This window comes from Maylandia zebra, linkage group LG4, assembly GCF_041146795.1.
Source record: "Maylandia zebra isolate NMK-2024a linkage group LG4, Mzebra_GT3a, whole genome shotgun sequence".
Classification (NCBI taxonomy): domain Eukaryota; kingdom Metazoa; phylum Chordata; class Actinopteri; order Cichliformes; family Cichlidae; genus Maylandia; species Maylandia zebra.
This window is the reverse complement of record NC_135170.1, coordinates 19,488,685-19,511,729: the sequence shown is the minus strand read 5'-3', so window position 1 is coordinate 19,511,729 and position 23,045 is coordinate 19,488,685. Positions and strand designations below refer to the sequence as shown.

General features: G+C 43.1%; 2 protein-coding genes across 4 annotated transcripts; both read right to left on the bottom strand.

Annotated features, from left to right (window-relative positions):
- Positions 1–686: 686 nt before the first annotated feature.
- Positions 687–8,983, bottom strand: adap2 (ArfGAP with dual PH domains 2). 2 transcript variants are annotated; one of them, XM_004558441.2, is made up of 11 exons: positions 8,547–8,983; positions 7,958–8,082; positions 7,762–7,853; positions 7,432–7,520; positions 7,083–7,195; positions 5,784–5,933; positions 5,590–5,673; positions 5,429–5,491; positions 5,043–5,120; positions 4,724–4,952; positions 687–992 (listed from the first exon to the last, which is right to left on the bottom strand). In XM_004558441.2, exons 1-11 carry the CDS (start codon positions 8,632–8,634, stop codon positions 964–966), a joined length of 1,140 nt encoding a protein of 379 aa, XP_004558498.1. In that variant the 5' UTR covers positions 8,635–8,983; the 3' UTR covers positions 687–963. The 2 variants fall into 2 exon arrangements, with proteins under 2 accessions (XP_004558498.1, XP_012776533.1); XM_012921079.2 differs by lacking the exon at positions 8,547–8,983 and adding an exon at positions 8,415–8,516.
- A 73-nt stretch (positions 8,984–9,056) lies between these two features.
- On the bottom strand, positions 9,057–21,565 carry atad5a (ATPase family AAA domain containing 5a). Of its 2 annotated transcripts, none has more exons than XM_004558442.3 (22): positions 21,198–21,565; positions 19,972–20,035; positions 18,050–19,872; positions 17,870–17,945; positions 17,619–17,765; positions 16,454–16,586; positions 16,102–16,362; positions 15,875–16,023; positions 15,526–15,676; positions 15,030–15,338; positions 14,698–14,794; positions 14,495–14,577; positions 14,276–14,412; positions 14,014–14,191; positions 13,625–13,777; positions 13,310–13,531; positions 13,162–13,226; positions 12,867–13,056; positions 12,618–12,751; positions 10,440–11,266; positions 10,182–10,340; positions 9,057–9,958 (listed from the first exon to the last, which is right to left on the bottom strand). In XM_004558442.3, the coding sequence occupies exons 2-22, from the start codon at positions 20,020–20,022 to the stop codon at positions 9,880–9,882; spliced, it is 5,424 nt and encodes a 1,807-aa protein (XP_004558499.3). In that variant the 5' UTR covers positions 20,023–20,035; positions 21,198–21,565; the 3' UTR covers positions 9,057–9,879. The 2 variants fall into 2 exon arrangements, with proteins under 2 accessions (XP_004558499.3, XP_004558500.3); XM_004558443.3 differs by having other exon boundaries at positions 15,030–15,335.
- Between the last annotated feature and the right edge of the window lie 1,480 nt (positions 21,566–23,045).

Below are 23,045 nucleotides of genomic sequence, written 5' to 3'. Positions count from 1 at the left end.
AAACAAGCAGCAAACAATATACCTGGTTTTATGTGGTTGATAAGATGACTGCTTTATAATGATATCTATATTTCTTACCTTTTGTGAACAGCTTTACACGTTAAACAGCTCAGCTAGTATTTTCCCCCAAAACAGGATATATGGACAAAGCTGGATGAAGTGTTTTCATGCCAAGGCATCGTAGTTTCTGTCAGGCAGCCTGTTATATCAGTGCTGAGGTTTTCCATCCAGCCATGTTCTTCCACATTCAGGGTGTTTATGGAAGCATCAAGTCAAATAATGTTTTATAAACGTTATTTTGTTTTCGAGCTCATGTTCAAATTTTCATTGGATGGATGCAGTGAAGGAAGACATGCACATAGTTGGTGTGACAGAGATGGATGCAGATGGTCCGCTTTGGCGACCCCTAAAGGCAGCATGAGAAATTTTTCAGTTAAAAAATAAATAAATAAAAAATAATTGAGGAACAAGAAAGAGCAAACACCAAAATGGCATTAATTTAAAAAGCTGTGATATTGTGACATAATCTTGATTCATTAGCATCATTTCTAATAAGTGTTTGCAATTTGTCTGCACATGGGAAAAAAAACCTTGCAAAAAAGACACCATTCAAAAAAAAAGACATTTATTTTGTGGCCATAGTGTCATGTAGCATCTTCACTTTCAAATATAAATGTATCCACTCATTAAATATCCAAAATAAATTTATTAAAATTTTGAAATACATTCATATACAGCATGGGTGTACCCAGTGATATATCAATGCTGATCAGGTGTTTAACAGCAGAATGCATTTTATGTATAATGATAAACACATGTGAGGCCTTATTTTAGCATTAGAAACAGTGTCAGTTGAAGTGAGCGTACTGAAGCCTTTTAATGCTCTGCACAGCATGAATCAGTCAGTACTGAGAGTCAGTGCAGCCGACAGCAGGTCTGTTCTCTCGCTCGCAGCTTCATCGATCATCGCTTATACTTCATGACGGCTTCAGCTGGAATGAGAAAGAATATCATTAGAGCTTAACACACTAACGATCAGCTACTACAGCTTTCTATAAATGATTACATATGTATATTAAAGCTGTAGCAGGGAGGCCAGATTGCTTGAGGCACTTTGCTTTTGCACTGTTACGAGCTACATTTAAAGGATAAGCATGCCAACTAAGGGCTTAAAATATTACCTAAAAACGTACCAACACCATATCTGAATGTGCTAAACAAGGCCAAAAATACATACTGTAACTGTGATAACACAAGATGCTTTTTTTCTCTCTGCCTCTTCTCGGACAGACAGAAACAGCTACAGACAGCATGTGTCTTGCTGCTGCACACTATATCTTAAGTAAATACATGTCAAGGTTCCTTCATTGAAACCAAATATAACCCTAGTTAAAAAAGTAGATGGGAGTGTGCTGTGTGAAATATAAATAAAAACAGATTCAAATGATTTGGAAATATCAACTTAAACACATATTTTATTCACAGTAGAACACAATAGATAATGAATCTTTAAACTGAGCAGTATGTGGTTTAGCATACTGGATGGGAGCATGTGTTGCACTAAAACAGGGGTGGGGGAAGTCCAGGCCTCAAGGGTGGTCAGGTGTGTTGACCAGGGTGATATCTAAAGCCTGCAGGACACTGGCCATTTAGGCCTGGAGTTCCCCCACCCCTGCTCTAAAACCTGTATGTATTTTCAGCATTAATGCTGCCTTTCTAGATGCGCAAGCTACCAATTCCATGGACACTGATGTGCCTCCATACCAACAGAGATGCAAGCTTTTGAACGGAGACCCTTCACCTTCAGAGTAAAGGTTGCACTACTGTAATGGAACTGGTTGAAGCAGTAAAGCTGGAATTTTTGAAAGTGAAAGTTCTCCATTTCCAGTTTGTGTTGCACTTTTTTAAGTTTCACTGCAGCTCAGCCAGTAGTTAGCAACACTTATCAAACAAAATGTCATCCCTGCAAGTCCATGTGCTAGCAACCAGAACAATCATGAAGAGATTTTTAGTGCAGATCCTTCATTGTGAGTGTGTCACCTAGCAACTACTCGCCAATCAGGGAGGGGATACACATTTTTCCCTAGTGACCATTGGTTGGCCAATCGGTCTCTAGGCCTGGGTGAGTGATGCCTTAAAAAACTAAGGTCCAGAGAAGGTGGCAATGTTCCTGAAGTATAAAATTTTTTTTCTTCACAAAGTACAACTTTTGTGTGGACACAGTCGCCCCTGCTAAGACGGTACGGTGTTATCCTAATAACAAACCGTGGGTAACACAGGAAGTCAAAGCTGTCCTCAACATGAAGAAGAAGGCTTTCAGGAGCAAAGTGAAGGAGGAGATGAAAGCAGCACAGCGGGAGGTGAAACGCTGCCTGAGGGAAGCAAAGGACACCTACAGGAGGAAGGTGGAGCAGAAGTTGGAGAGGAACAATATGAGGGAGGTCTGGAATGGTGTGAAAACCATCACAGGCCACAACACCAAGAAAAGCACAGTGGGGGGGACTGTGGAGAAGGCAAACGAACTCAACAACTTCTTCAACAGGTTTGACCAGCCCACAACCCCCCCACCCTCACCTTCACTACAGAGTCCAATCCCCACTCTCCTACCTCCCTCGCTTCCCCCCCTTCCTGACACCATGACACCCCCCTCCTCCAATCCCTCTCTCAGCAGCAAGACATCTCCCCCCCTCCCCTCTTCCCAAACATCTCCCAGTGTCACAGTGGATCAGGTCAGGAGACAACTGAGGAAGCTTCGCCCCAGAAAGGCAGCAGGCCCAGACAAGGTGTGTCCTAGGATGCTAAAGGCGTGTGCTGCTGAACTTGGGGAGCCGCTACAACGACACAGCCATCATGGGGTGTATCTGGGATGATCAGGAAGAGGAGTACAGAAGTCTGGTGAGGAACTTTGTCGCATGGAGTCACACAAACCACCTGCAACTCAACACCTCAAAGACTAAGGAACTGGTTGTGGACTTCGGGAGGTCCAGAGAAGGTCCACTGCCGGTTCAGATAGAGGGGGAGGAGGTGGAGGTGGTCAACAAGTACAAGTACCTCGGGCTGTGGGTGGACAATAAACTGGACTGGTCATGCAGCACAGAGCACCTGTATAAAAAAGCCCAAAGCCGACTGTACTTCCTCAGGAGGCTGAGGTCTTTTAACATCTGCAGGAAGCTCCTGAGGATGTTTTACCAGTCGGTGGTTGCTGGAGTACTTTTCTATGCTGTGGTGTGCTGGGGGAGCAGCACAGCAAAGAAGGACTCATCCAGGCTGGAGAAACTGATCAGGAGGGCTAGCTCTGTGGTCGGCATGAAGCTGGACACTCTGGTGACAGTGGCAGAGAAAAGGACATTAAAGAAACTGATTGACATTATGGACAATGCCAGGCATCCTCTGCACACGGCCATAAACAATCAGAAGAGTCTGTTCAGTGACAGGTTGCTTCTCCCCAAGACAAGAACTAACAGACTTAAAAACTCCTTTGTCCCACACACCATCAGACTGTTTAACTCCTCTCTGGAGGGGAGAGGAAACAGGAGGACAAAGGAGGGAGGAACAAGCAAGCTGTAGTGCCTCTTCACCTCACTGTGCAATACCTTTTGTGCAATACTTTTTGTAAATAGTCAACGGTGCAATAGACTCAATACTTGAAATGTGCAATTCACTTGTATTTTTATTTTTATTCCTATTTATTCTATTTATCCCCTTCGTATATTTTATTTATATTGTCTCTGTATTTATATATGTGTGTGTGTGTATAACTCTGTAACTTGTGTCGTTGCTGTGCTTTTTTGGAAATCGAATTTCCCAGAGGAACCCACCCGAGGGATTAATAAAGTTCTATCTAATCTAATCTAAAAGGAAAAAGGCAAAATTGCATTTTTGTGCGCAGCAGTGAGAAAACCATAAAGCGCGACCAGAATCATGACTGGACCTAAAGATAATGGTCATGCAATATAGGTTTTCAGCCACACTGGCCCTCGAGGCCTGGAGTTGTCCACCCCTGCCTTATAGGGACTGGAAACAATCCCAATGATGGATTAAATCAGCGGTGTGCAATTCCAGGCCTCGAGGGCCAGTGTCCTGCAGGTTTTAGATGTGTCCTTGAACCAACACAGCTGATTTTAAATGGCTAAATTAGCTCCTCAAAATGTCCTGAAGTTCTCCAGAGGCCTGGTAATGAACTAATCATGTGATTCAGGTGTGTTGACCCAAGGTGAGATCTAAAACCTGCAGGACTCCGGCCCTCGAGGCCTGGAGTTGCCCACCCCTGGATTAAATGGTCAGTAATGGATTAAATAGACAATAAATAGTATTTTAAACTATTTACTGTCATCACTCTCCATCAGATGTTTGTTTTACAGCATTACACAACTTTTTCAAGTTATTTAATCCCCCTCGCCCAACTTTTTTTTAAAATGTGCTCCTGCCATTAAATTCAAAATGAGCAAAACCCAACACATTTTCCCAGTTTCAACATCATAGATAAGAGATAAGATTTTAAATTTGTGCAAAATATGTCATTCTGCTTTTACTGATAATTTCCACAGTGTCCAAACGTTTCTGTAAAATGGGGTGATGGTTATGGGTTGTGCCTGTGGAGGATTAAATAGTGGCCATGTACGGTATTTAGTTAATGGAGTTCAAGTTTTCCTTTGAATACAAAGAAAAATAATATGGAAAATTGGGCACCAGCATATTTAAAGCACACTGAAGTCTTGCTTACTGGTATAATCCTGGGGTGACATGGGTCTGGACAAAACCTTCCTGAGCGCTTCCAGCCACTCCCTCTGGTCCCTCTCCTGCTCGCACATGAAGACGAACTGTCGCTCGGGCGTTTCCACCATCAATCCGCACTTCCACTTGTTTCCCCGGGCGTTCAGCGGGACACACTCCCTAACCGAGTAACCTTTGCACTCTGTGCCGATAAAAATGGCCCCTAGCTCCTCTGCATCCTACAACAAGAAAAAGCACGTGACTCACATACTTCATAGGTGTACAGTGTGGGGTTAGAGTGAGATGGAAAAAAGAGGTAGTGTCCTCACCAGATGGCCTTTGAAGTAGAGCAACTTCCTGTTTTGAGAGTCTAAAATGAACCACCTCCTTTTGAATGACTCTGTTTGCTGCGTACAAAATAAAATAAAAAGCATTTGATTTCAAAAATAAAATGTGCATTTGAAAAATGTGCTCATCAGACTTCATTTCCTCAAAACCTCCTATCGCACAAACTGATTCTTAAAAAAGAAAAAAGATTCGAGCTGCACGCACATGTGAGTCAGAGTCTAAAAGAGGAACAGAAACACATTCAGATGTACTGATCACACATAATGTAGTCACAAACAAGTTTGCTGGTGAGTGTGAGTAAAAATCAAAGTAAAAGAGAAATAATATAGGCGTGCAAATGACGCTCGAGTGACTTCAGTGAGCTCACCATAGGCCCCGTCTTTTCCATGTAACCCTCTTTGAGGTAGTTTCTTGTTATCATTGGTAACAGCTGATGAAGACACAAGACAGTAAACATGTCAAATACTAAAATATACAAGCTAAAAACTGACATACAGCTGGCTTAAAATGAAATAGTTTGACACTTACTTCTTCATCGCTTCCTGTCGGGTAGGCCGTCTTCAAGTACGCATAGCGAGCGGCTCGAATCGCGTTGTACCATGTGACTATTTCCTGAAGTAAAGCAAAAACAAAAACTTTGAGATTCTATTAGAACCTCAAAACAAGTATATGAGACCTACCAGGTGTTAATATTGATGCTATAGACGATCATGTCGACTGACTTCAGAACGCTCATGATAAACGTAGAGGTTCCTGGTGTGATCCCCGTCTTGGTAGGTGATCTGCAGTCCGTTAGGATGGCCGATCTTCTCTGGCTGAAAGGTGGCGTTCAGGTCCTTGATGGATATTACAGCTTTGGGGCCTTTAGACTCCTGTAACAAATACACAAGGGCAGTTCAGATTTGGAGGCTTTGTGCTGCTGTTTTTACACTTGTCTGAGCCATGCTGGCTGCAAGTGGTGATTACCACAGGCGCATAAAAAGTGAAGGATCCCTGGTTGAAGCCCAGAGGGAGGCATAACAGGAAGGCATCCAGTTTATACAGCTGTTGTTGCTGGAAAAACTGGCTCAATGTCACTTAGATCGAAACTGCTCAGCATCAGTTGGAGCACAGACATTCATGATGCCCAGAGGATGAATCCAAATTACTTTAGTGATCTTCTCACTTTTCCTCTAGTTCTTTTTTAACTTTCTTTTACGTTTATGAGAGCTATAGTGAAACGAATTGCATTAAAACTCTTCTGAAACTCTACGCCTTAACCGGACACGCTCCTCTCTAGAAATGTAACAGCATGTCGCCATTATCACAGCTGCTCAGGTTTATCTGTGGCGTTGACCAGTTGAATAGGCTTATGTCATAGGCTCCACATGGATTCAATGCAGATGCAAATAATATAGATAAGGCCCCGTAATGTGTAAGGGACACTTCATGTGTGCAACTTCTTATTATTGCTGCCGTTATCTTGTTGTGAGCCATCCAAGTTTATGAATTTCAGATGGAAACATCCACCATATATCGAAGTGAAATTAGTCAAATAAATCCTAAGATAAGACTATTGCTTCCACAGTGTGTCTTTTATCCCATTTCCCTCCTTTCACCTCAGCTGGCCATGGCAGATGGCTGATTATGGTAATAACCTGATAATCTGATAAGCATCTGTGGACGAGTACCAAAAATCTCCTTGTTTGACCTTTAGCGGTAAAACTAAAACCAAATTAGCTGAATTTCCTCCAGTAAATGGTGACCGTTGCCTTTATAGTTGCTGGTGTATGTGAAGCTATAGGAAACTGATTGACTGATTCTAAGGTGGCTTTTCTGCTTACAATAGATCTTTGAAGAAACATTTGAAGCTGTGTGTGCAAAAGATAAACAAAGAGCTTAGATACAAGATCTAATTTCTTCAACACAAGCAATGATTATGCCATAATAACTACACATCTTGCAGTATTTAAGGGTCATCGCTCTTGGTGATTCATGTTCTAGCGGGTGGTGTAACTGTGTCAAAGCTGCAGGGAACTCACATCTTCTTTGTTGTAGTAGCTCAGGGTGAATTCTCTCTCCGACAGCACGAACTTTCTCTTCAGAAACTGTGTGTTGTCTTTGCCTTTCTTCAACAGTATTCCTTCATAGAACCCTAGTATGAATCCAAGAGAGTCACAGGGGAATAAGAAAAAAGGTTTCACTTAAAATGAAAACCTTCTGGTTGCTCAAAGAGACAGTGGCTAGATTTCACTTCCTGGATGGTTCATTGTGCAAAGAACGGGTTTTTCTGGCACAGTTCTGCATGCAAAGAACAGGTTTTCCTTTACCCCGATACTGACAAGAAGGTGAGCCCCAAAGAGTTCATAAGTAAATCGTTAAAAAAGTCACCTGTGGTGTATGGAAGCGGTGGATACTTGGTCTCTCCTGTGAACTCCTTCCTCTCGTATTTAGCACGGATCCACTGCTCCCTGAGGATACTGTGGATCAAAGTGAAAATATAAAAGCATTCACTGTTCAATAGCAATGTGTTCTTACAAAAACCTGAATCATTGAAGCTTGATTTAGCAGCAGAAATTCATCTATATTTCTCTTCTACAGCCAGAAGCTCTCACTTCTCTACTTTGTGGCTCTGCCTTGTCAGCAGTCTGGTATTACACATAAAGGATTCTGCCATGGCGACAGAGGCTGGTAAATATCATCATCGTGGAAAAGACCTACTTGCAGTCTTCCCGCTGGGGTCGATAGTAGTACGGTGGAACAGCTTTCTCATATTGAGCCTGGGCCCTGGCATTGCCATTGGATTCCATGAACTTCCACCCCCCAGAATAAACACACACACACACATTAGGATTACACACAGACACAGTCTGATACAGCACAAATAGAGGTGGGTGACTGATAAAACAGTGATCACCTCTACTAGTTTGTCCTCCCAGAAGTCCAGCCTGATAGATTTGACATGGCTGGACAGGCTGCGGTGGATCCCGGAGCAGTTCAGACACACAAAAATCCCCAACTTGTAGGAGGCCCAGTCCGGTTCTGGGAGAGGTGAGAAGAAGAGACATGACTCAGATAAATACTTCTTCCCGCCACTCTATTAGGAGGTTAAGAACATATAAAAAATCTAATCAATCATTTAAGATTTCCACTGAAATCTGTAAATGTTTAGTTCACAATTAGGCCTCATCTATGCCCGGGAAAGTGACTTTTGAGTTTTTAAGTATTAAGTTTTCAAGTTCAAAAACAGGAAACCCTTTTCAGCCCCTCAATGTCAGCCCATCACCAAGCTTTAGCCGTGACGGACATGCTTCAGGGTGCACGCGTTCACGCAGAGCAAGTCTTTTCAAGCCTCATAAATAACATTAACAAACCGGTTAAACTGCATGAAAATAAATCAAATCTGAACATCTCGAGGCCTCTGAGTAGTACCCGCACATCAAATTCGGATCCGCGCCTCACTTTATTTCGATAACAAACGTACCAACGTTTATATATTTGCTTACCGGGCTCGCCGCAGTCAGCGCACCGGCTGTTGTCTGACTGTTTCACCAGTTCCAGTAAAATCTTTTTGTTCCGCTCACGGTTTGCCATTTCTCTGCACAGTCAGGCTCATACACTGATGGATCCCGCGGTTGAACTTGAGCGTGGCGGTCACATGGTGCGACAAACAACAAAAGGCGACTAAGAAAAAAAATTTAAAAAGAAAGAAAAAGTGGAACTTGCGACAGAAGAGTTTTGGATGCCTCAGCGCGAAGCGGACCTCCACCCTCCTCCCTCTGGAGCGCGTCCAGCTGCGAGCTTGTCACAGAGGGTGCTCCCTTTGATTTATTTTTATTTTTATTTTTAAACAATGCACCTTTGTGCACAGAGCACCCCTGCTGCTCTCTGTGATGAAGGTAAAGAGGAAACTAACCACAAACCGGTCTGCCCGCCGCGCAGATGCGAGCGCGCTGCCAATTTACACGGAAGCCTGTTAAATTTAGCAGATTTATGACACCATTAGGCTTGTTTGGATGATAAACGTTTATTGCTGTGTAAGGAAATCCCCACTGTGGTGAAGAAAGTGTCCATATTTAAAGCATTAAACACAGCAAAATGACTGAAGATGTCACAGTAAGCTTTGGATCAAGAGCGGCACGTCTTTATTAACTGTATGAACCAAAAAAATAATAAAAGAAATAAATCAGTGACAATTTACACAAATACAGAAGCAAGATTTATTTTACATGTTAATCTCTTACATGTGGTGTAAAGCATGGAGCCCGTGAAGTTTTTTTTTTTTTTTTTTCTTCATTCCTTTAATTGTAAGTTATTGTGCAGAAAGATGTGCTGGCTGCAGACATCTGAAGCTGCCAGACATGCATGTGCACTTCAATTCAGTAACTTACAAATTATATTTTGCACACACCCACACACGAGGGACCCCAGGGGCTTAGTAAGAAGAAGAAGAAAATTTTTTTTACTTCATAAAAACAGCACTTTGCAAAATAAAAACCACCGATACGCATCCCTATAGAGCACTACTGTACAAAAATATAAAGATGACAAAATTGTAAAATTTTAGTTTTTAGAGCACCAAAAGATGACACAAGTGAGGTTAGTTAGTTGTCCGTCCTTTAGCTCAGATTAAATCTTTACTATTCAGTCGCCTCTATGTTGGTACCAATGTGGAAGCGGTCCTCTGTGCTCACACGCCTCTGACTGTGTGCTCTGTCACCATCTCAGAGGATGACACACACTTATTTAGATCTGTACACCAGTCCTTCTGAGAGCCAGAGAGTACTTATTGAAGGCCTGTGTGTGACTGTGGAGTCCAGTCTGGTCGTCTTTGTTGTTTTAGGGGAAATCTTCAGCGAGCAGCTGTAGAGTCCTTTTTTCGAGACCCAAGTGGATCGCGTCGAGGTAGTGCAGAAACCTGGAGGAGGCAGAAAATAAACAGCTCAGCATTATCTGTGGACTCATATAAATGAATTGCATTAATGCACCACGTTTTATTTTATTTATTTGTAGCCTCATATTCAAATGTGACAAAATGAAACCTCACTACCACCGCCATCATCTTTACCACATCCTGCCAACGGTTCAAATCCAAACCCGCCACCGCTGACCGGCTGAAGGAGCAGCAATTCTGTCCTCACCTTCGCTTAACTTTGCCTTGCTCCTTAAGCTTCTCGGATCTGCAGATGCAGCGCATGATTGGTAAATAGTCCAGAGCAGCTGGTGGACTGTTGCCAAGTGTACCAAACACTCCTTTCAGCATCAGACTCTCCATCACTTCTCTCCTCCGCTCGACCAACCTGGAAAGCAACACCGGACATCAACGTCAGCTAAAACCATTGAAACTACTTTTACACGTTTGTTGGGCAACGTGGCATTTTCTCGGGGTCCAAACTCACTGTGGCTCGGAGGGCCCGTCCTGTGTGAAGCTGAAACATTCACGATGAGCAGCCACGGGGAGGCTGAGCTCTGCTGCAGCCTCTTTGGCCAGCTCCCCTTCCAGCTGTCGTGTTCTCTCCAAAGCCTCCTCTCCTGATACCCGGAACTTGCGGAAGCTCAGAGCCTCGACCGCCGCCTGGATCTCCAGGCCAGTTGCTGTCATCGAGCTCCCTCTTTCAGCCTCCACACTTGACTCGTCTGTCATCCCATCTTTTATGACCACACTTACAGATGACAGACCTCTGTGACTGTCAGCCCTGTCGAGCAACGAGTCCATGTAGGACATGCTGTCTAAGAAGTCTGCTATTGATTCCAGACACTGTGACACTGGGAGGCTTTTTAAGCGCTCCTCAGGAGTCAGCGGCTTCCTTTTAGCCCTTTCTGAAGCTTTGACTTTCTCTTTGGCCTGAGGAGCGTTCTGAGGCTTACAGAGAGAAAGAAATCTATCTTCTGAGTCTGAGTCAGAGTTAGCTCCAGCTTGGTCAGGTAGATGGTGTCTCCTCTTGTTCTTCCTCATCCTGTTAGACATTTTGACTGGACTGTTGCTGTCTGAGCAATCAGCTGACTCTGTCGATAGCAGCGTGGATGACGGTTGCTCTTTCGGACTGGCAGAAGGCTGGTCTTGCGATACAGAAGCGCACTGCTCTGGGTTGCGGGTAGAGGTAGTCAGATGTGTGAGCGGCAGAGGTAAAAGGAGCTCCATGTTCGAGTAGAGCAAGTCGACTCCACGTCGTTTGCAGTCCGTCAGCAGCTCCCAACAACTGGGCTCCTCCACCAGACTGTGGCTCTGCAGAAACAACACACACTCAGTCATACTGGACACGCTTAACTCCAGCTCAGCTCAAAGTGCTGTGCGAGTCCTGCAGAACTATAACAGCATTTGAACTTTCAAAACAACAAACTGTGTCTACTTTTTCCTCCTGTTAAAGCCAGACATTATTCAAAGTGTGGGGCCATATAAGCGTCCAATACTACTCTTCAAAATAAAAATTTCACCCCTTTAAACACAGCACATCATTCTCCTTATTGTCACGATTGATGATTTCCTGAGTGAAATCATCAATCGTGGAGGTGATACGAGGAGCTGGTGATGTGTGACCCAAATGTAAACAAAGGACTTCAAGCGTTGCAAGGTGCTCTCACTTTCGGCACTCCATATGAGAGGAGCAGCAAACAGGGGATGGAAATTATTGATGTGGTTATGTGGTAGCTGGTTACAAGGCACAACATGTGAGGTAGAAATATATTTTTGTTTTATTACGTGAAAATACTGTGCATCTCCTGGAGGGTTTTAAGGTTATGTTACTTAGGAAGTGTGTCATCACTGAGAGCAGCTTATTGGAAAAGAAGGATGAAGGATTTTTATTTACTGACACTTTTAACTGCAGCGTCTAACAGGAAGCATCGATACGACAGTCCGCGTTTCTTCCTATATCGTCCACTCCTCGATTTCACAAAAACATTTTTCCCTACTGGAATCAGAGATTCCTTTGGTGTAATTTAATGTTAGATCACAGAACGATGTCCAACCTACTACTAGTTAATTCATGTTTCTGTTTGTCACTGCAGCCAAATTACCTGTATGAGATTTTAATAATATTGACTAAGTCCACACTACAGATCAGGGGTGTCAAACTGATTTGAGTAAGATTAAAGTTTGAAACTGCCCTTTCTGTCAGTGTACAGAGGTTTAACTACACATTTAATCCCTGAGTAATCGGCATTTCAACAGAAAGAAATCTGTCACTGCGACTCTTTGGGCTTAAATTTTAAGAAGTAAATGTGTAAACTTATAGAAATCTATTATCTCATTACTTTAATGCAGGATGAATGGCCACAGGAGCTCTTTATCAGCAGGAAAAGCTACAAAATGCGTGTAATACAATTAAAAGTCTGACATTTCTGTTCTGCTTCACACTTTAGTTACAAACTAATGTGCACAGTTAATGTGCTTTTATTTGATAGTGTATTTCCATACATCTAAAATTAACTTGAAAGAATGAGCAGCCTGAAGGTACGGTGAGTAAACTTTCGGTGCCCCTGCAGTGACAGGAATTGTTGCCTGAGTACCAGAGCCACGATCCATTAATAGACGTGACTGCCTGTTATGCACTCTGCGTGGTAAATAAACAATTTACCTTGAGCAGCTCCAAAACATCTGTCTCTTGTCCATTATTGAGCAGGCCCAGCTTGCTCTCAGTGCAGCCAGTGTCACAGGGAGGCAGGGTGGATTTGTCTGCTGCCTCTTCAGCTTCTGGCTTTACTTCAGTTTCTAATAAAATGAGGGAGAAAACACTTTTAGAGCGAGTCACAGCTACAGAAAATTATTTTATTATGCAAAAACAGAAGGTATTAAAAGCTCAAACTCTCCCTGATCATCTTCTTACCATTTTTGCCTGTCGGCACTAAAGGCCTTGCCCCGTGGCGGCCGCCTGCACTGCGAGTCCAGAACTGCAGCTGCAGCAAACTCTGCCTGATGTCGCAGCCGTTGAGTCTGAGCAGAGACCGGATGTCCGCGGGGTCCGTCCTCATGTCCTCAGCCAAACACAGCAGCTGCAGGTAACTGCTCACGTTCAACTGTAGCAGGAAAAAAACCAAACAAACAAAAAAACCAAACATGAATGCTGGGCTGAATGACTCCATCAGAGCCGACACAATCAAGCCGAACAACCCTCCACTCACCAGAGATGGGGCCTTGAAATGTATCTCCTCAAAGGTTCCATCAAACATGCTGCTGAAAGCCGGATCTACAAAAACAAACATCATTTAAACTCAATATGCAAACAGTAGATAAACACACCGTTAGCACAGGCCACACTGAAAGACTAACCGCTGGTCGTGAGGACGACTGGCCTCTTAGTCGTCGTCATGAACGTCTTGATAGCAGCTAGAAATCCAGAGTCCTCGTCAAATATAACATCCACTTCTTCAAACAGGATGAGCGACGTTGCCGTCTTCTTGCTCTGTTCTTCGCTGCCCTTCTCTTTGGGAGCTGGTGGTGATTTCACAGGAAGGACAGCCTCATTTGCTTTCCCAACTTTCTTGGAAGCAGCTGGAAGAAGAAATGAAAGAATAAAGTCCCCAATTAAAACCCTTCATGCAGGTTTTATCATCAAAGAAGATTAAAATGTACCCATCTGCTTACCTTTTGTAGTGTTTTGTGGCTCCTTGGTGCTGGACGCTGCTGTTTTAAAGAATTTAGCTAAAGAAACTGGAGTCAGGCTTCCTTTTTTAACACCTCTGGGCGACTGTGGTTTCCTGGGGGAGGAAACCACCCTGCGAGGGGAGTTCAGCTTTCCTGAAAGACAAAGTATTCACATCATTTATGTTAATGAGAGTGTGGGGAGTGAGTTGGAGGGTGGGGTGGGCTGCTTTTAACTATGTAAAGCACTTTGTGCTACATTTTTTGTATGAAAAGTGCTTTATAAATAAAGATTGATTGATTGATTGAATCAGAGAGTCATCTTGTAATATTCTCATGCAGATTGTGCAGAATGTAAAATTTAAAAAAGAGAGAGTGATATTTTCACATACTTGGAGAAGATCCAGGCCTGAGCGAGCCGGTGCTGCTGCTCGTGCCATAGCTGTTGAAGTATGTGGGTTTGTGGGCATTGACCCCCTGACTATCCACCTGATGTGACTGAGTGGCTTCTTTCAGCTGGGACAGAATAAGACGACCACTTCGCTGCGATGAAGCATTCACCTCAAACACCTGAAGAGACAATTTAGGAACTTAAGTTATCCAGGTATCCATTGAGCAAACGCATCGCATCAGAGTCACGTGACACGTCTGTACCTTGAAGCCCAGCTCCTGGGCACAAGCATACACTGCAGCAGTCTTTCCTACTCCAGTGGGTCCTGTGATCAGCACTGTGTTACACAACATGTCCTCTCCATCCTGGGAGTCGTCCTCTCCACCGTCCCAGTCTGAGTCTGGGGATTTTAAAAAAAATCCCCAGAGTTAAAAGAGCTAAAAGTAGTAGTTAAGATTTTTATTGTTGTTCTTATCGCTCACCATAGCTGCCGTCCTCTTTTTTCTTCTCCTTCTGCTTTTTTCTTTCTTCTCTGTCAGCACGGAGTTTCCATTCCTTCAGCCAGCTAGCCGAAAAAGAATATATACAGTCAGTATTTGATCTCCATACAGTGCAGATTTTTTTTTTTTTTAAATGAGAGGCACAGCATTATAAAAACGAGTCATCTACATCTGCATTTCCTCACCTGTGCAGCCTCCTCACTGAGGCGGTGTTGCCTATGATGTCACTGGAGTGTTGTGGTAGATATTTGTCAGTCCAGAGCACGTCCTCCTTCACCACATCTGTAGGAAAAAACAAAACAAAGAATACACCAGACTGAGTTTCAGATTTTAATCTGAGGATTTATATTTGCAATTACTGTTTTTCTTTTTTTGGCCAGTTGGGGGCAGCAGAGAACAGGCTGTAAAACAAACTTCATCTCAAAAGCAGATAAATACTGATATATACTGAGAAGAACTACAGACTCCTTTAAGGTAACAGCAGTGATTCAGAACACACACAGAAAAGCTACCACACCTTTTTTCCCAGTGTCCTCTCCTGAAAGCAAGTCCTCTACTATGCACACGCTGTCATCGTCAGGTGGGATGGGAACAGGATGGAGTGGAGGCTTGGTTTTCTCTGTCGCCTCGTCCTCCTCTCCTCGCCTGGATCTCTGAGATCGTCTTGTACGGCCTCCACGCTTCGTTGGCTCTGCTGTGGAGACGTTCTCCTCTGAATGGTTGGATCGCCGCTTTTTAGCCACCTTTGCCGTATTTTCTCCTTCACTCGTTCTTTTCCTCTTCCCTCCCGCTGGTTCAGCTGCATCTCTGGTCACAGCCTCTTCTTCTGAGAAAGGAAAATTCAGTATTTGTTCAGGATAATTCAAGACAAGCACATTTGTCCCATTTTCACTCAAACAAGGCGAACATTAATTACAGTCAAAAGGACTAAACAGACTGTCATTAAACCCTAAAACACACAGCTACTGCAGTTTAACACGTGTCCTTGCACTTATCTGCTTATAGACACTGACCTGAGTGTGTAAACTGCTTCTGATGGTCAGCGCGTTTCTTCAGGAAGCGAGCGATGAACATCTGTGCAGGGAACTGAGGGTTGCTGGTGCTGAACTCCTCAACTAGAAGCTGACGAACACTTTCAGAGATCTCAGGTCTCCAGCCTGAACCCTGCAACCAAAACAAGTCCACTCTTTATTTATCCCAGTACAATACAGCCAAAAGGGGGTTTTAAGCTTGCATTTTCATATAAACTCATCCTTTTTTAAAAATATAACATTGTTATTATACATGTGCCTTTAGATGGGAGGGATTAAAGCTGGATATTAAGTGATGGGTGTTGAGGATCAGGTTATTAAAACAGTGTACCCTTTTACAAAAGCTCCGACAGGCTGGTGCAGTCTTCACACAAAGCGAGCTGCTGACTGCTGGCAGAGGTTTGGATGTTTGCCTCCAAAGCTCTTTTAGCTGACAAAGTAATGAGGACTCGGGCCATGGCAGACTCCAGAGAGAGCAATCTGTCGGTATGCACAGAAATTAGGCTTTGCCTTAAAACTCCAACGTGATATTCGACTACTGAATATGAATCTGCTTACCGTTTGGTGGTTGCCTGGTGTGTGTCACTAGCTGAAAGGAGGAACAGGAGGCAGAGTACGCCTCCTTCGTGGCAGCAGTCTTGGCCATCTGTTTTTTAAAGGACTCGGGCAAACCGCTCTTCAGGAACTCTCTGCGCGCCCTGAAATGCTCATCATCCTGCGAGTTCTCCGAGCCCTCGCGGCTGCTGTCATCAAAGATGGAGATCACGGCTGACACCTTGCAAGCAGTCTTGTCTTGGCTGTGTGAGCCCACTCTGGAGCCTTAAACAAAGGAAACACATATCTGTTAGAAGATATTACAAAATAAATCAATAAATCACAGTTTTAGCCAAGAGGAAACTATAAAAACTACCCGAAGAGGCTTTGCCAGGTGGGGCGGCTTTGCCCAAAACATCATTCAGACTGCGTAAAGGCTTCTGGGTTTTCATCTTTTCAGGTTCTTTGAGAGGAGAGGCAGTCTGGTCATCAACGCAGATGACAGAATCCTGACAAACACAAACAAACAAAAACACAGAGAGCCTTTTTTATGGTGTTGTATTTTAAGTTTTACTCCAGAAAGACTCATGAGGGCGACAGCGAGGTAATATTTAGGCCTGATGCATTAAGACTGATAACTGTTCAGATTTTTAAACCCAGATTTTAAAAACATCTGGGTCAGTGGTGACTAATGACTGAGGATTTGTTTCAGGTGGAAAGTTATGGCATAGGTTTGAAATAATGACCCCTCTGAAACCTCTACCACAGTGAAATGTGTCTTGAATGAAGAACTGACGATCCATCCCCACCTTTATCTGCACTAGAGCACTCAATTAATAATAATAATGGATTGGATTTATATAGCGCTTTTCAAGGCACCCAAAGCGCTTTACAATACCACTATTCATTCACTCTCACATTCATACACTGGTGGAGGCAAGCTACAGTTGTAGCCACAGCTGCCCTGGGGCAGACTGACAGAAGCGAGGCTGCCATATCGCGCCATCGGCCCCTCTGGCCACCACCAGTAGGCAAGTAGGGTAAAGTGTCTTGCCCAGGGACACAACGACCAGGACAGAGAGCCCAGGGATCGAACCGGCGACCTTCCGGTTACAGATGCGATTCCCAACCCCCTGAGCCACGGTCGCCCAATTATGCACTATACTGTATGTAAATGTTTAAATTTTACATTTATGCTGTCAAAATATCTTCCATTGTTCCTGTCAGTGACAATAAAGATGATCTTAAAGTAACTTGCAATCGACATCGAAACCTCACATGTAAATGTTCTCCGAGTAATGTCTTATAATGTCATAAGACCCTTAAGGACAAACTGAGTAAACATCCACAACATGACTGAGAAATAAATGTGTAGTTTAGTGTGTATTAACACACGTGTGTATTAGTTACGTTCGATTTTGTAGTCTCAGTAATCTGAGACCAGTCTGCCTTAGTTCTTGTTTACACAGTCACGCAACACCACTCACTCATAGCCTCATCTTAACACACACTTCATCTTCCTCGCTTGCCACTGACTCTACCTCATTTTCACAGTAGCTCCTCTTGATGGAAGTTCGCGATGATCGCCTCAAAGAGCTCTTCTCCAAAGTTTTTTTATTCTGCTGAATCACTTTGGCTTTTTGCACCAACCTCTTGGCCTGTTCTCTCTTCTTAGACTCACTCGATGTCTGAATAGGATGAATTAGAACAAGTGTTTAATTATCTTCACACCACAATTATGATGGTTTAGTATTTTTTCCCAAGGTCACAAAATAAAAAATGCCATGCTTACTTTAGTAGGCAAAGACGCATTTATGCCTTCAGCCTTTGATGTGGAAAGATTTTTACTGGATCGCGTAAATTTCATCCTAAAAAAAAAAAAAAAAAGAAGAAAAAAAACATTACACGTTTTCATTTTTATGTTAAAAATGGGTAAGATCAGGAGGCAGATTAAAGAAAAAGCATGCGTCACCTGATTGGACTCTCTTTATCGTCAGGCGGGCACATCAGCTCCGATTGAAAGACGCCATATTTGGACGTGCGGGTCTTTGGGGTGGACATCTTTATGGGGCTGTCCTCAGGATGAGGTAAAGCAGTAACATCAGTGTCCTTTGACTCTGTTTGAGTTTGTCTCCTGGTTTTTCTGAGAGGACTTGTTGGGGTGGTTTCAGGTGTTTTCTGCACTACGGCCTCCCGTCTGGATCTTCTCAGAGCTGGCACGGACGGAGATGTGGTGATGGGAGACTCTGGCCTTTTCTCCTCGACCTCAACAGTCATGTTTGGCGTTTCTTCCTCAGCAGCAGCAGGAGACGCACTCACAGTCTCCTCTCCCTCTTTAGCTTTCTTTCCCCCCTTTTTTGCTGGTTTCTTCTTAGTGGCCTTCTTTCCTTGAGAGGGTTGAGATGTTTGCTCAACAGTCAGCAGATTTTCAGTTTCAGCTTCAGCAGCTTTATCAGCAGCATCCAAACTTTGCTCTCCTGGTTGCTTCTGCTTGCTTTGGCTCTTGACAGGCTTGGATTTGGAGCCGTCTGCAGTGGGCTGCTTAAAAGCGGCCATGAACTGCTTCCTCTCGACTTCACTGCACTTAGGAGTGGATTCGCTCTCGAGCACTGCCAGCTCTAGATCCTCCTCCTGGAGAACCACGTTGGATTTCCGTTTGGTAGTCAGAGAAGGAAGCTGCTGTCCAGCCTCTGCGAGAGAAGGTGAGAATCTCTCTGCAGGACTACGCGCGCCTTTTCTCCGGTTGAAGATGGAAGCCAACTTTCCCACTGCTTTGCTTGGTTCTTGTTTTGGTGAGACGTGCACTTGAGCCTGGATGGTGACAGTTCGGGGTGAAACCTGAAATGATGGCGACTCCTTAGGAACCATGTTTTCTTCAGATTTGGAAATATCCAGCTCACCCAAGTTTGTTTCCTTTGTCTCAATTTTTATTTTACGGTCATCATCTTTTACTTCTTCATCTTCTCTGTCCTCTTCAGCCTCATCCTGATTCTGACTCCGCACAAAATCCTCAAAGGAGATTCTTACTGTGCTGCTGTTCAACTGAGAAGACTCATCAACATTGACCTCCGTGCTTACATCACGGAGAGAGTTCTCAGTTTCTGCTTCTTTCTCCTCTGGCTCTGACTGCTTTGCCTCTTGTTGCTGCCTCTTCCTGGTATTTTGTGGTGTGGTTTTAACCTGTTTTGCTTCATACTTTGATGGTACAATCGGAGACAACTCAATAGTGTTTAGTGCTGTTTTAAGTTCAACACATTTAGAACCATCTTCCTGATCATCATCTTTCTCAGCCTGCTCATCCGTGATAATCTTAGTGGCATTCCTCTCTGATGTTTCTGCAGGAATGCAGCTCTCAGCACTAACCTGGGCCAGTAGAGCTGCTGTATCGCTGCCAAGGACTCCAAAACTTTTAACTGCATCTACAGCCTGGTCTTTGCTTTCATGGGATTCTTGTACAGTCACGCAACTTGACTCCTCGGTGGAACTGACACCTTCAGCCCCCACAAGTTTCCTTGCAGCTTTGCTGGTTTTTCGACCCCGTTTCTGAGACAGCTGTTTCACCGTCTCCGAATTGTTGTGTTTTTCTGCAAAATGAGGCCTCCCTGCTTCTTTAGTTTGCTCTGGTGAGCTGGTTTTCACTTTACAGGATGGAGCCCTCTTGCTAAAGTAGTTCATGATGTTGTTGGAACGTGGAGGAGAGAAGGGTTTCTCCACAGGCTTAGGCACAGGAGAGAAATAGTTGGTGATTGTTTTGACAACAGGACTGCCACCATCTTTGCGAGATTTCTTGCAAGGCTGCAAAAGAAAGACAAATTTAATCAAAGATAAAAATGCAAGGCAGTTAAAAATAGTTGGTGCATTTGATGCGCTGCTCAAATCAGTGTCATAGCACACCTGGCTGTCAAAGTCCTCAATGACAGAAGGCATAGCCACAACACCAGCCATTTTCCGACGAGACCTAAAGCAGAAAGAAATAAAACACTGTTACACAAAACTCTGCAGAAGAACAGATCAGCAAAGGCACATCAGAGATTCAGGTGAAAGTTTAACTACTTTCCTTTTCCCAGAGACCCAGCCATCCTGTCACCTGACATTTTCTAATTTTCCCTCATACTGATTCCTGCCAAGGAGCCGTCTCTCCTCCTCTGTGACTTTACTATTTTTAGAGAAAATAATAACTACAAGCTACAGGTGGGACTCACCAGACACTCCATAATATGATATTATCACAATACTTTTTGATGTTTTTATTTTATTTTTGCCGAGTATTTCATTAACATATATTGAGATCTTTGAACCTTTTGTTAACTGCAAATGATGACCTCAAAGTTAAACTTTGTAAATATCCAATATTTACAATAACCAACAGTAAGTCAGTGTTTATAAATTAGATGTAACTATTTGCAAACCTTAAACGAGTAATGGCAGGCAGTCAAAGTCAGACTGACTGCAAAAAGGTTGCCTCCTACTAGGCAACCTGTGCAATCCAAATTGGTCGTGAGTGGGCAATCTTTAGTCACCGCAAGTTGCAATCAGTCGCTGAATGTGAAAAATTCACTACAATCACCAGGCAGCGAGTCTGGTGGCAAGAAAAAAAAAAGGACCCGGAAAAATAACAATGGGGAAAGAAAGGGGGGGAAATGAAAATCAACAATTAAAATAAAGCTATGTGCAGGTTATTTGTACTTTATATGATGCATCTGCATTCAGGTATGTTCTGGATGATTTAGCAGTTTTCCTTTTATTTTGTTGCGCGGATTACGAGCGTTTATTATGTTTTGACATTGTGATAAAAGCATGTGGTATTTACATTCAGAAATATTAATAATTACTTTAACACTAAGTGTATTTACAAGTGATAACACAAAGCCTTTCCTTTTCTTTAAAGTAGTGTTCTGTCAGCGCTTTTTGTCAATGTCACGACAGCCAAGTAGAAGTTTTGCTAAAGCACTGTCAGTATGAAAAGGCTGATAAACACTAGGCTCACGTGTCTGTTACTTATGGTGTTCGCGAATAACAACTAAGCTGTAAAATGATATTATTCCTGACATGGCGCCCAGGAACTTCCAGTTTTGTGCGACACAAGAGAGAGAAACTACGTAAACAAAGGAAACACTCACCGATGAAGCCGAACCGGAACTTGCTGCAAAGGTTTGTCATTCACGTCTACGACTGACTGAACAAACAACTAAACATAAAATCATCGCGTGAGTCTGTTTGGTGCCAAAAGAAATATGTTACTGTAAAACAACAAGCTAGCTGTCTTCGCTAGATGCTAGTCTAAAAGCTTCCCACAGATCCCAGAAGTGCTCCAAACATTTACCAGCGTGTCAGACAAGTATATAAGAAGGCAAAGTGCTAAAAGGTTACACGGATATTTTCCGAACTGCTCCGAAACCGAACCAAAGGTTCGTATTTCTTCACATACTGCGGCTGTTTCAATAGCGCGCCAGTTCGGTTGTGAATCAAGAGCGCGAAATATACACGACCTTTGGCATAGCGTCAGTCCACCAATCACAGGGAAGAAAACGCCTCCGTCATCAGCTGTCCTAGTCCGCCCATAACAAAGATGGCGTGTGGCGTCGCCTTCAACGGAGAGGTAAAATAACGACAGCTCCCTCTAGTGTGAGCATTTCACGTTTCACAAAATTATATCCCATCCATCCACGTAAAAGCTATTAAAATATAATTTTTTGTGTAAATTACACTTATTGGGAGAAAAAGCTAAAGCTAGTTGTTAAAAAATGGTTCCAAAATATTTAAAATACAAAATAGATCAAGGAGCTGTTTTTATTTATTTTTTTTACATTTTATCCCAACTTCTTGATAATCATATTTCATGTCAAACAATTACAATTCATTTTATAATTGTGTCTTTTATATTGTTACACCATTTTTTTCATCACATCAATATGTTAAAGATGAAGAATAATAAATGTTTTTTCCCCAAAAACATATCAGCAACCCTGTTACTGAAGCTCATTTAACCTGGATAAGGAAGAGCAAAACAATTCTATGACCTGAAAAGAATGATTGAGTCAGGAACCAGTTTACTTTGGTATATTTTGTGCTTATCCAGTCTTTTGAGACCCGACTGAGCGTCACTCTAACCTGTTACCCATACAACCAAAAGAAGGCAAATTAACTTCAGTTTCCTACCTTTATTTATATAACTATATTCACCCAGACTTTCACAGCCTACTGTTCCACTGTCAGTAAGTTTTTCCAAGAAAACACTAATATTAGCACAGATTTAAAACCCTGTCACTAAAGAGAATAAACAAAAATTACAAACCTAGAAGTTGATCCTGTTTTCCTGGACTTTTTCAGTGGAAGAACCATTTCAATACTCATCCAAGTGACTTCTTCACTCTCAGCTGACTGCAGGTTTCCCCAACCTTTTAAACAGTACATTTGCATAATAGGTGAAACTAACAATGTCTAACAATGGGCAGTTTCATGATTGTACCATTGATTGACCATGAGTACCATTCAGAGAGTTGGGGAGTGGACGCAATCACAGCATTGTAAGTTGGAGATAGAGGTACACTTAAGGGGCCTAGGTATCTTTTCCCTTTCATGTAAATAACCTGTGTTACTCTCCGTCCCTCTGTTCCTCCCTCTCCAGGACGTCCACATCCTTCACATTAAAGAAATGGCAACTGGCCTGTTAGTGTACATAGACTGGGGAAGTATAAATATATATCTGGATCTCTTCTACAGCATGTTTTTTGTCCTGTCTTCCTTCTCTCACCCCAAATGGTCGCAGCAGACAGACGCCCCTCCCTGAGCCTGGATCTGACGGAGGTTTCTTCCTGTTAAAAGGGAGGTTTTTTTTCCACCACTGTCGCCAGTTCTTGCCAGTAGGGGTCATATGATTTTTGGGGTTTCTCTGTATGTATTATTGTAAGGTCTGCCTTAAAATAAAAAGCGCTTTGAGGCGACTGCTCTTGTGATTTGGTGCTGTA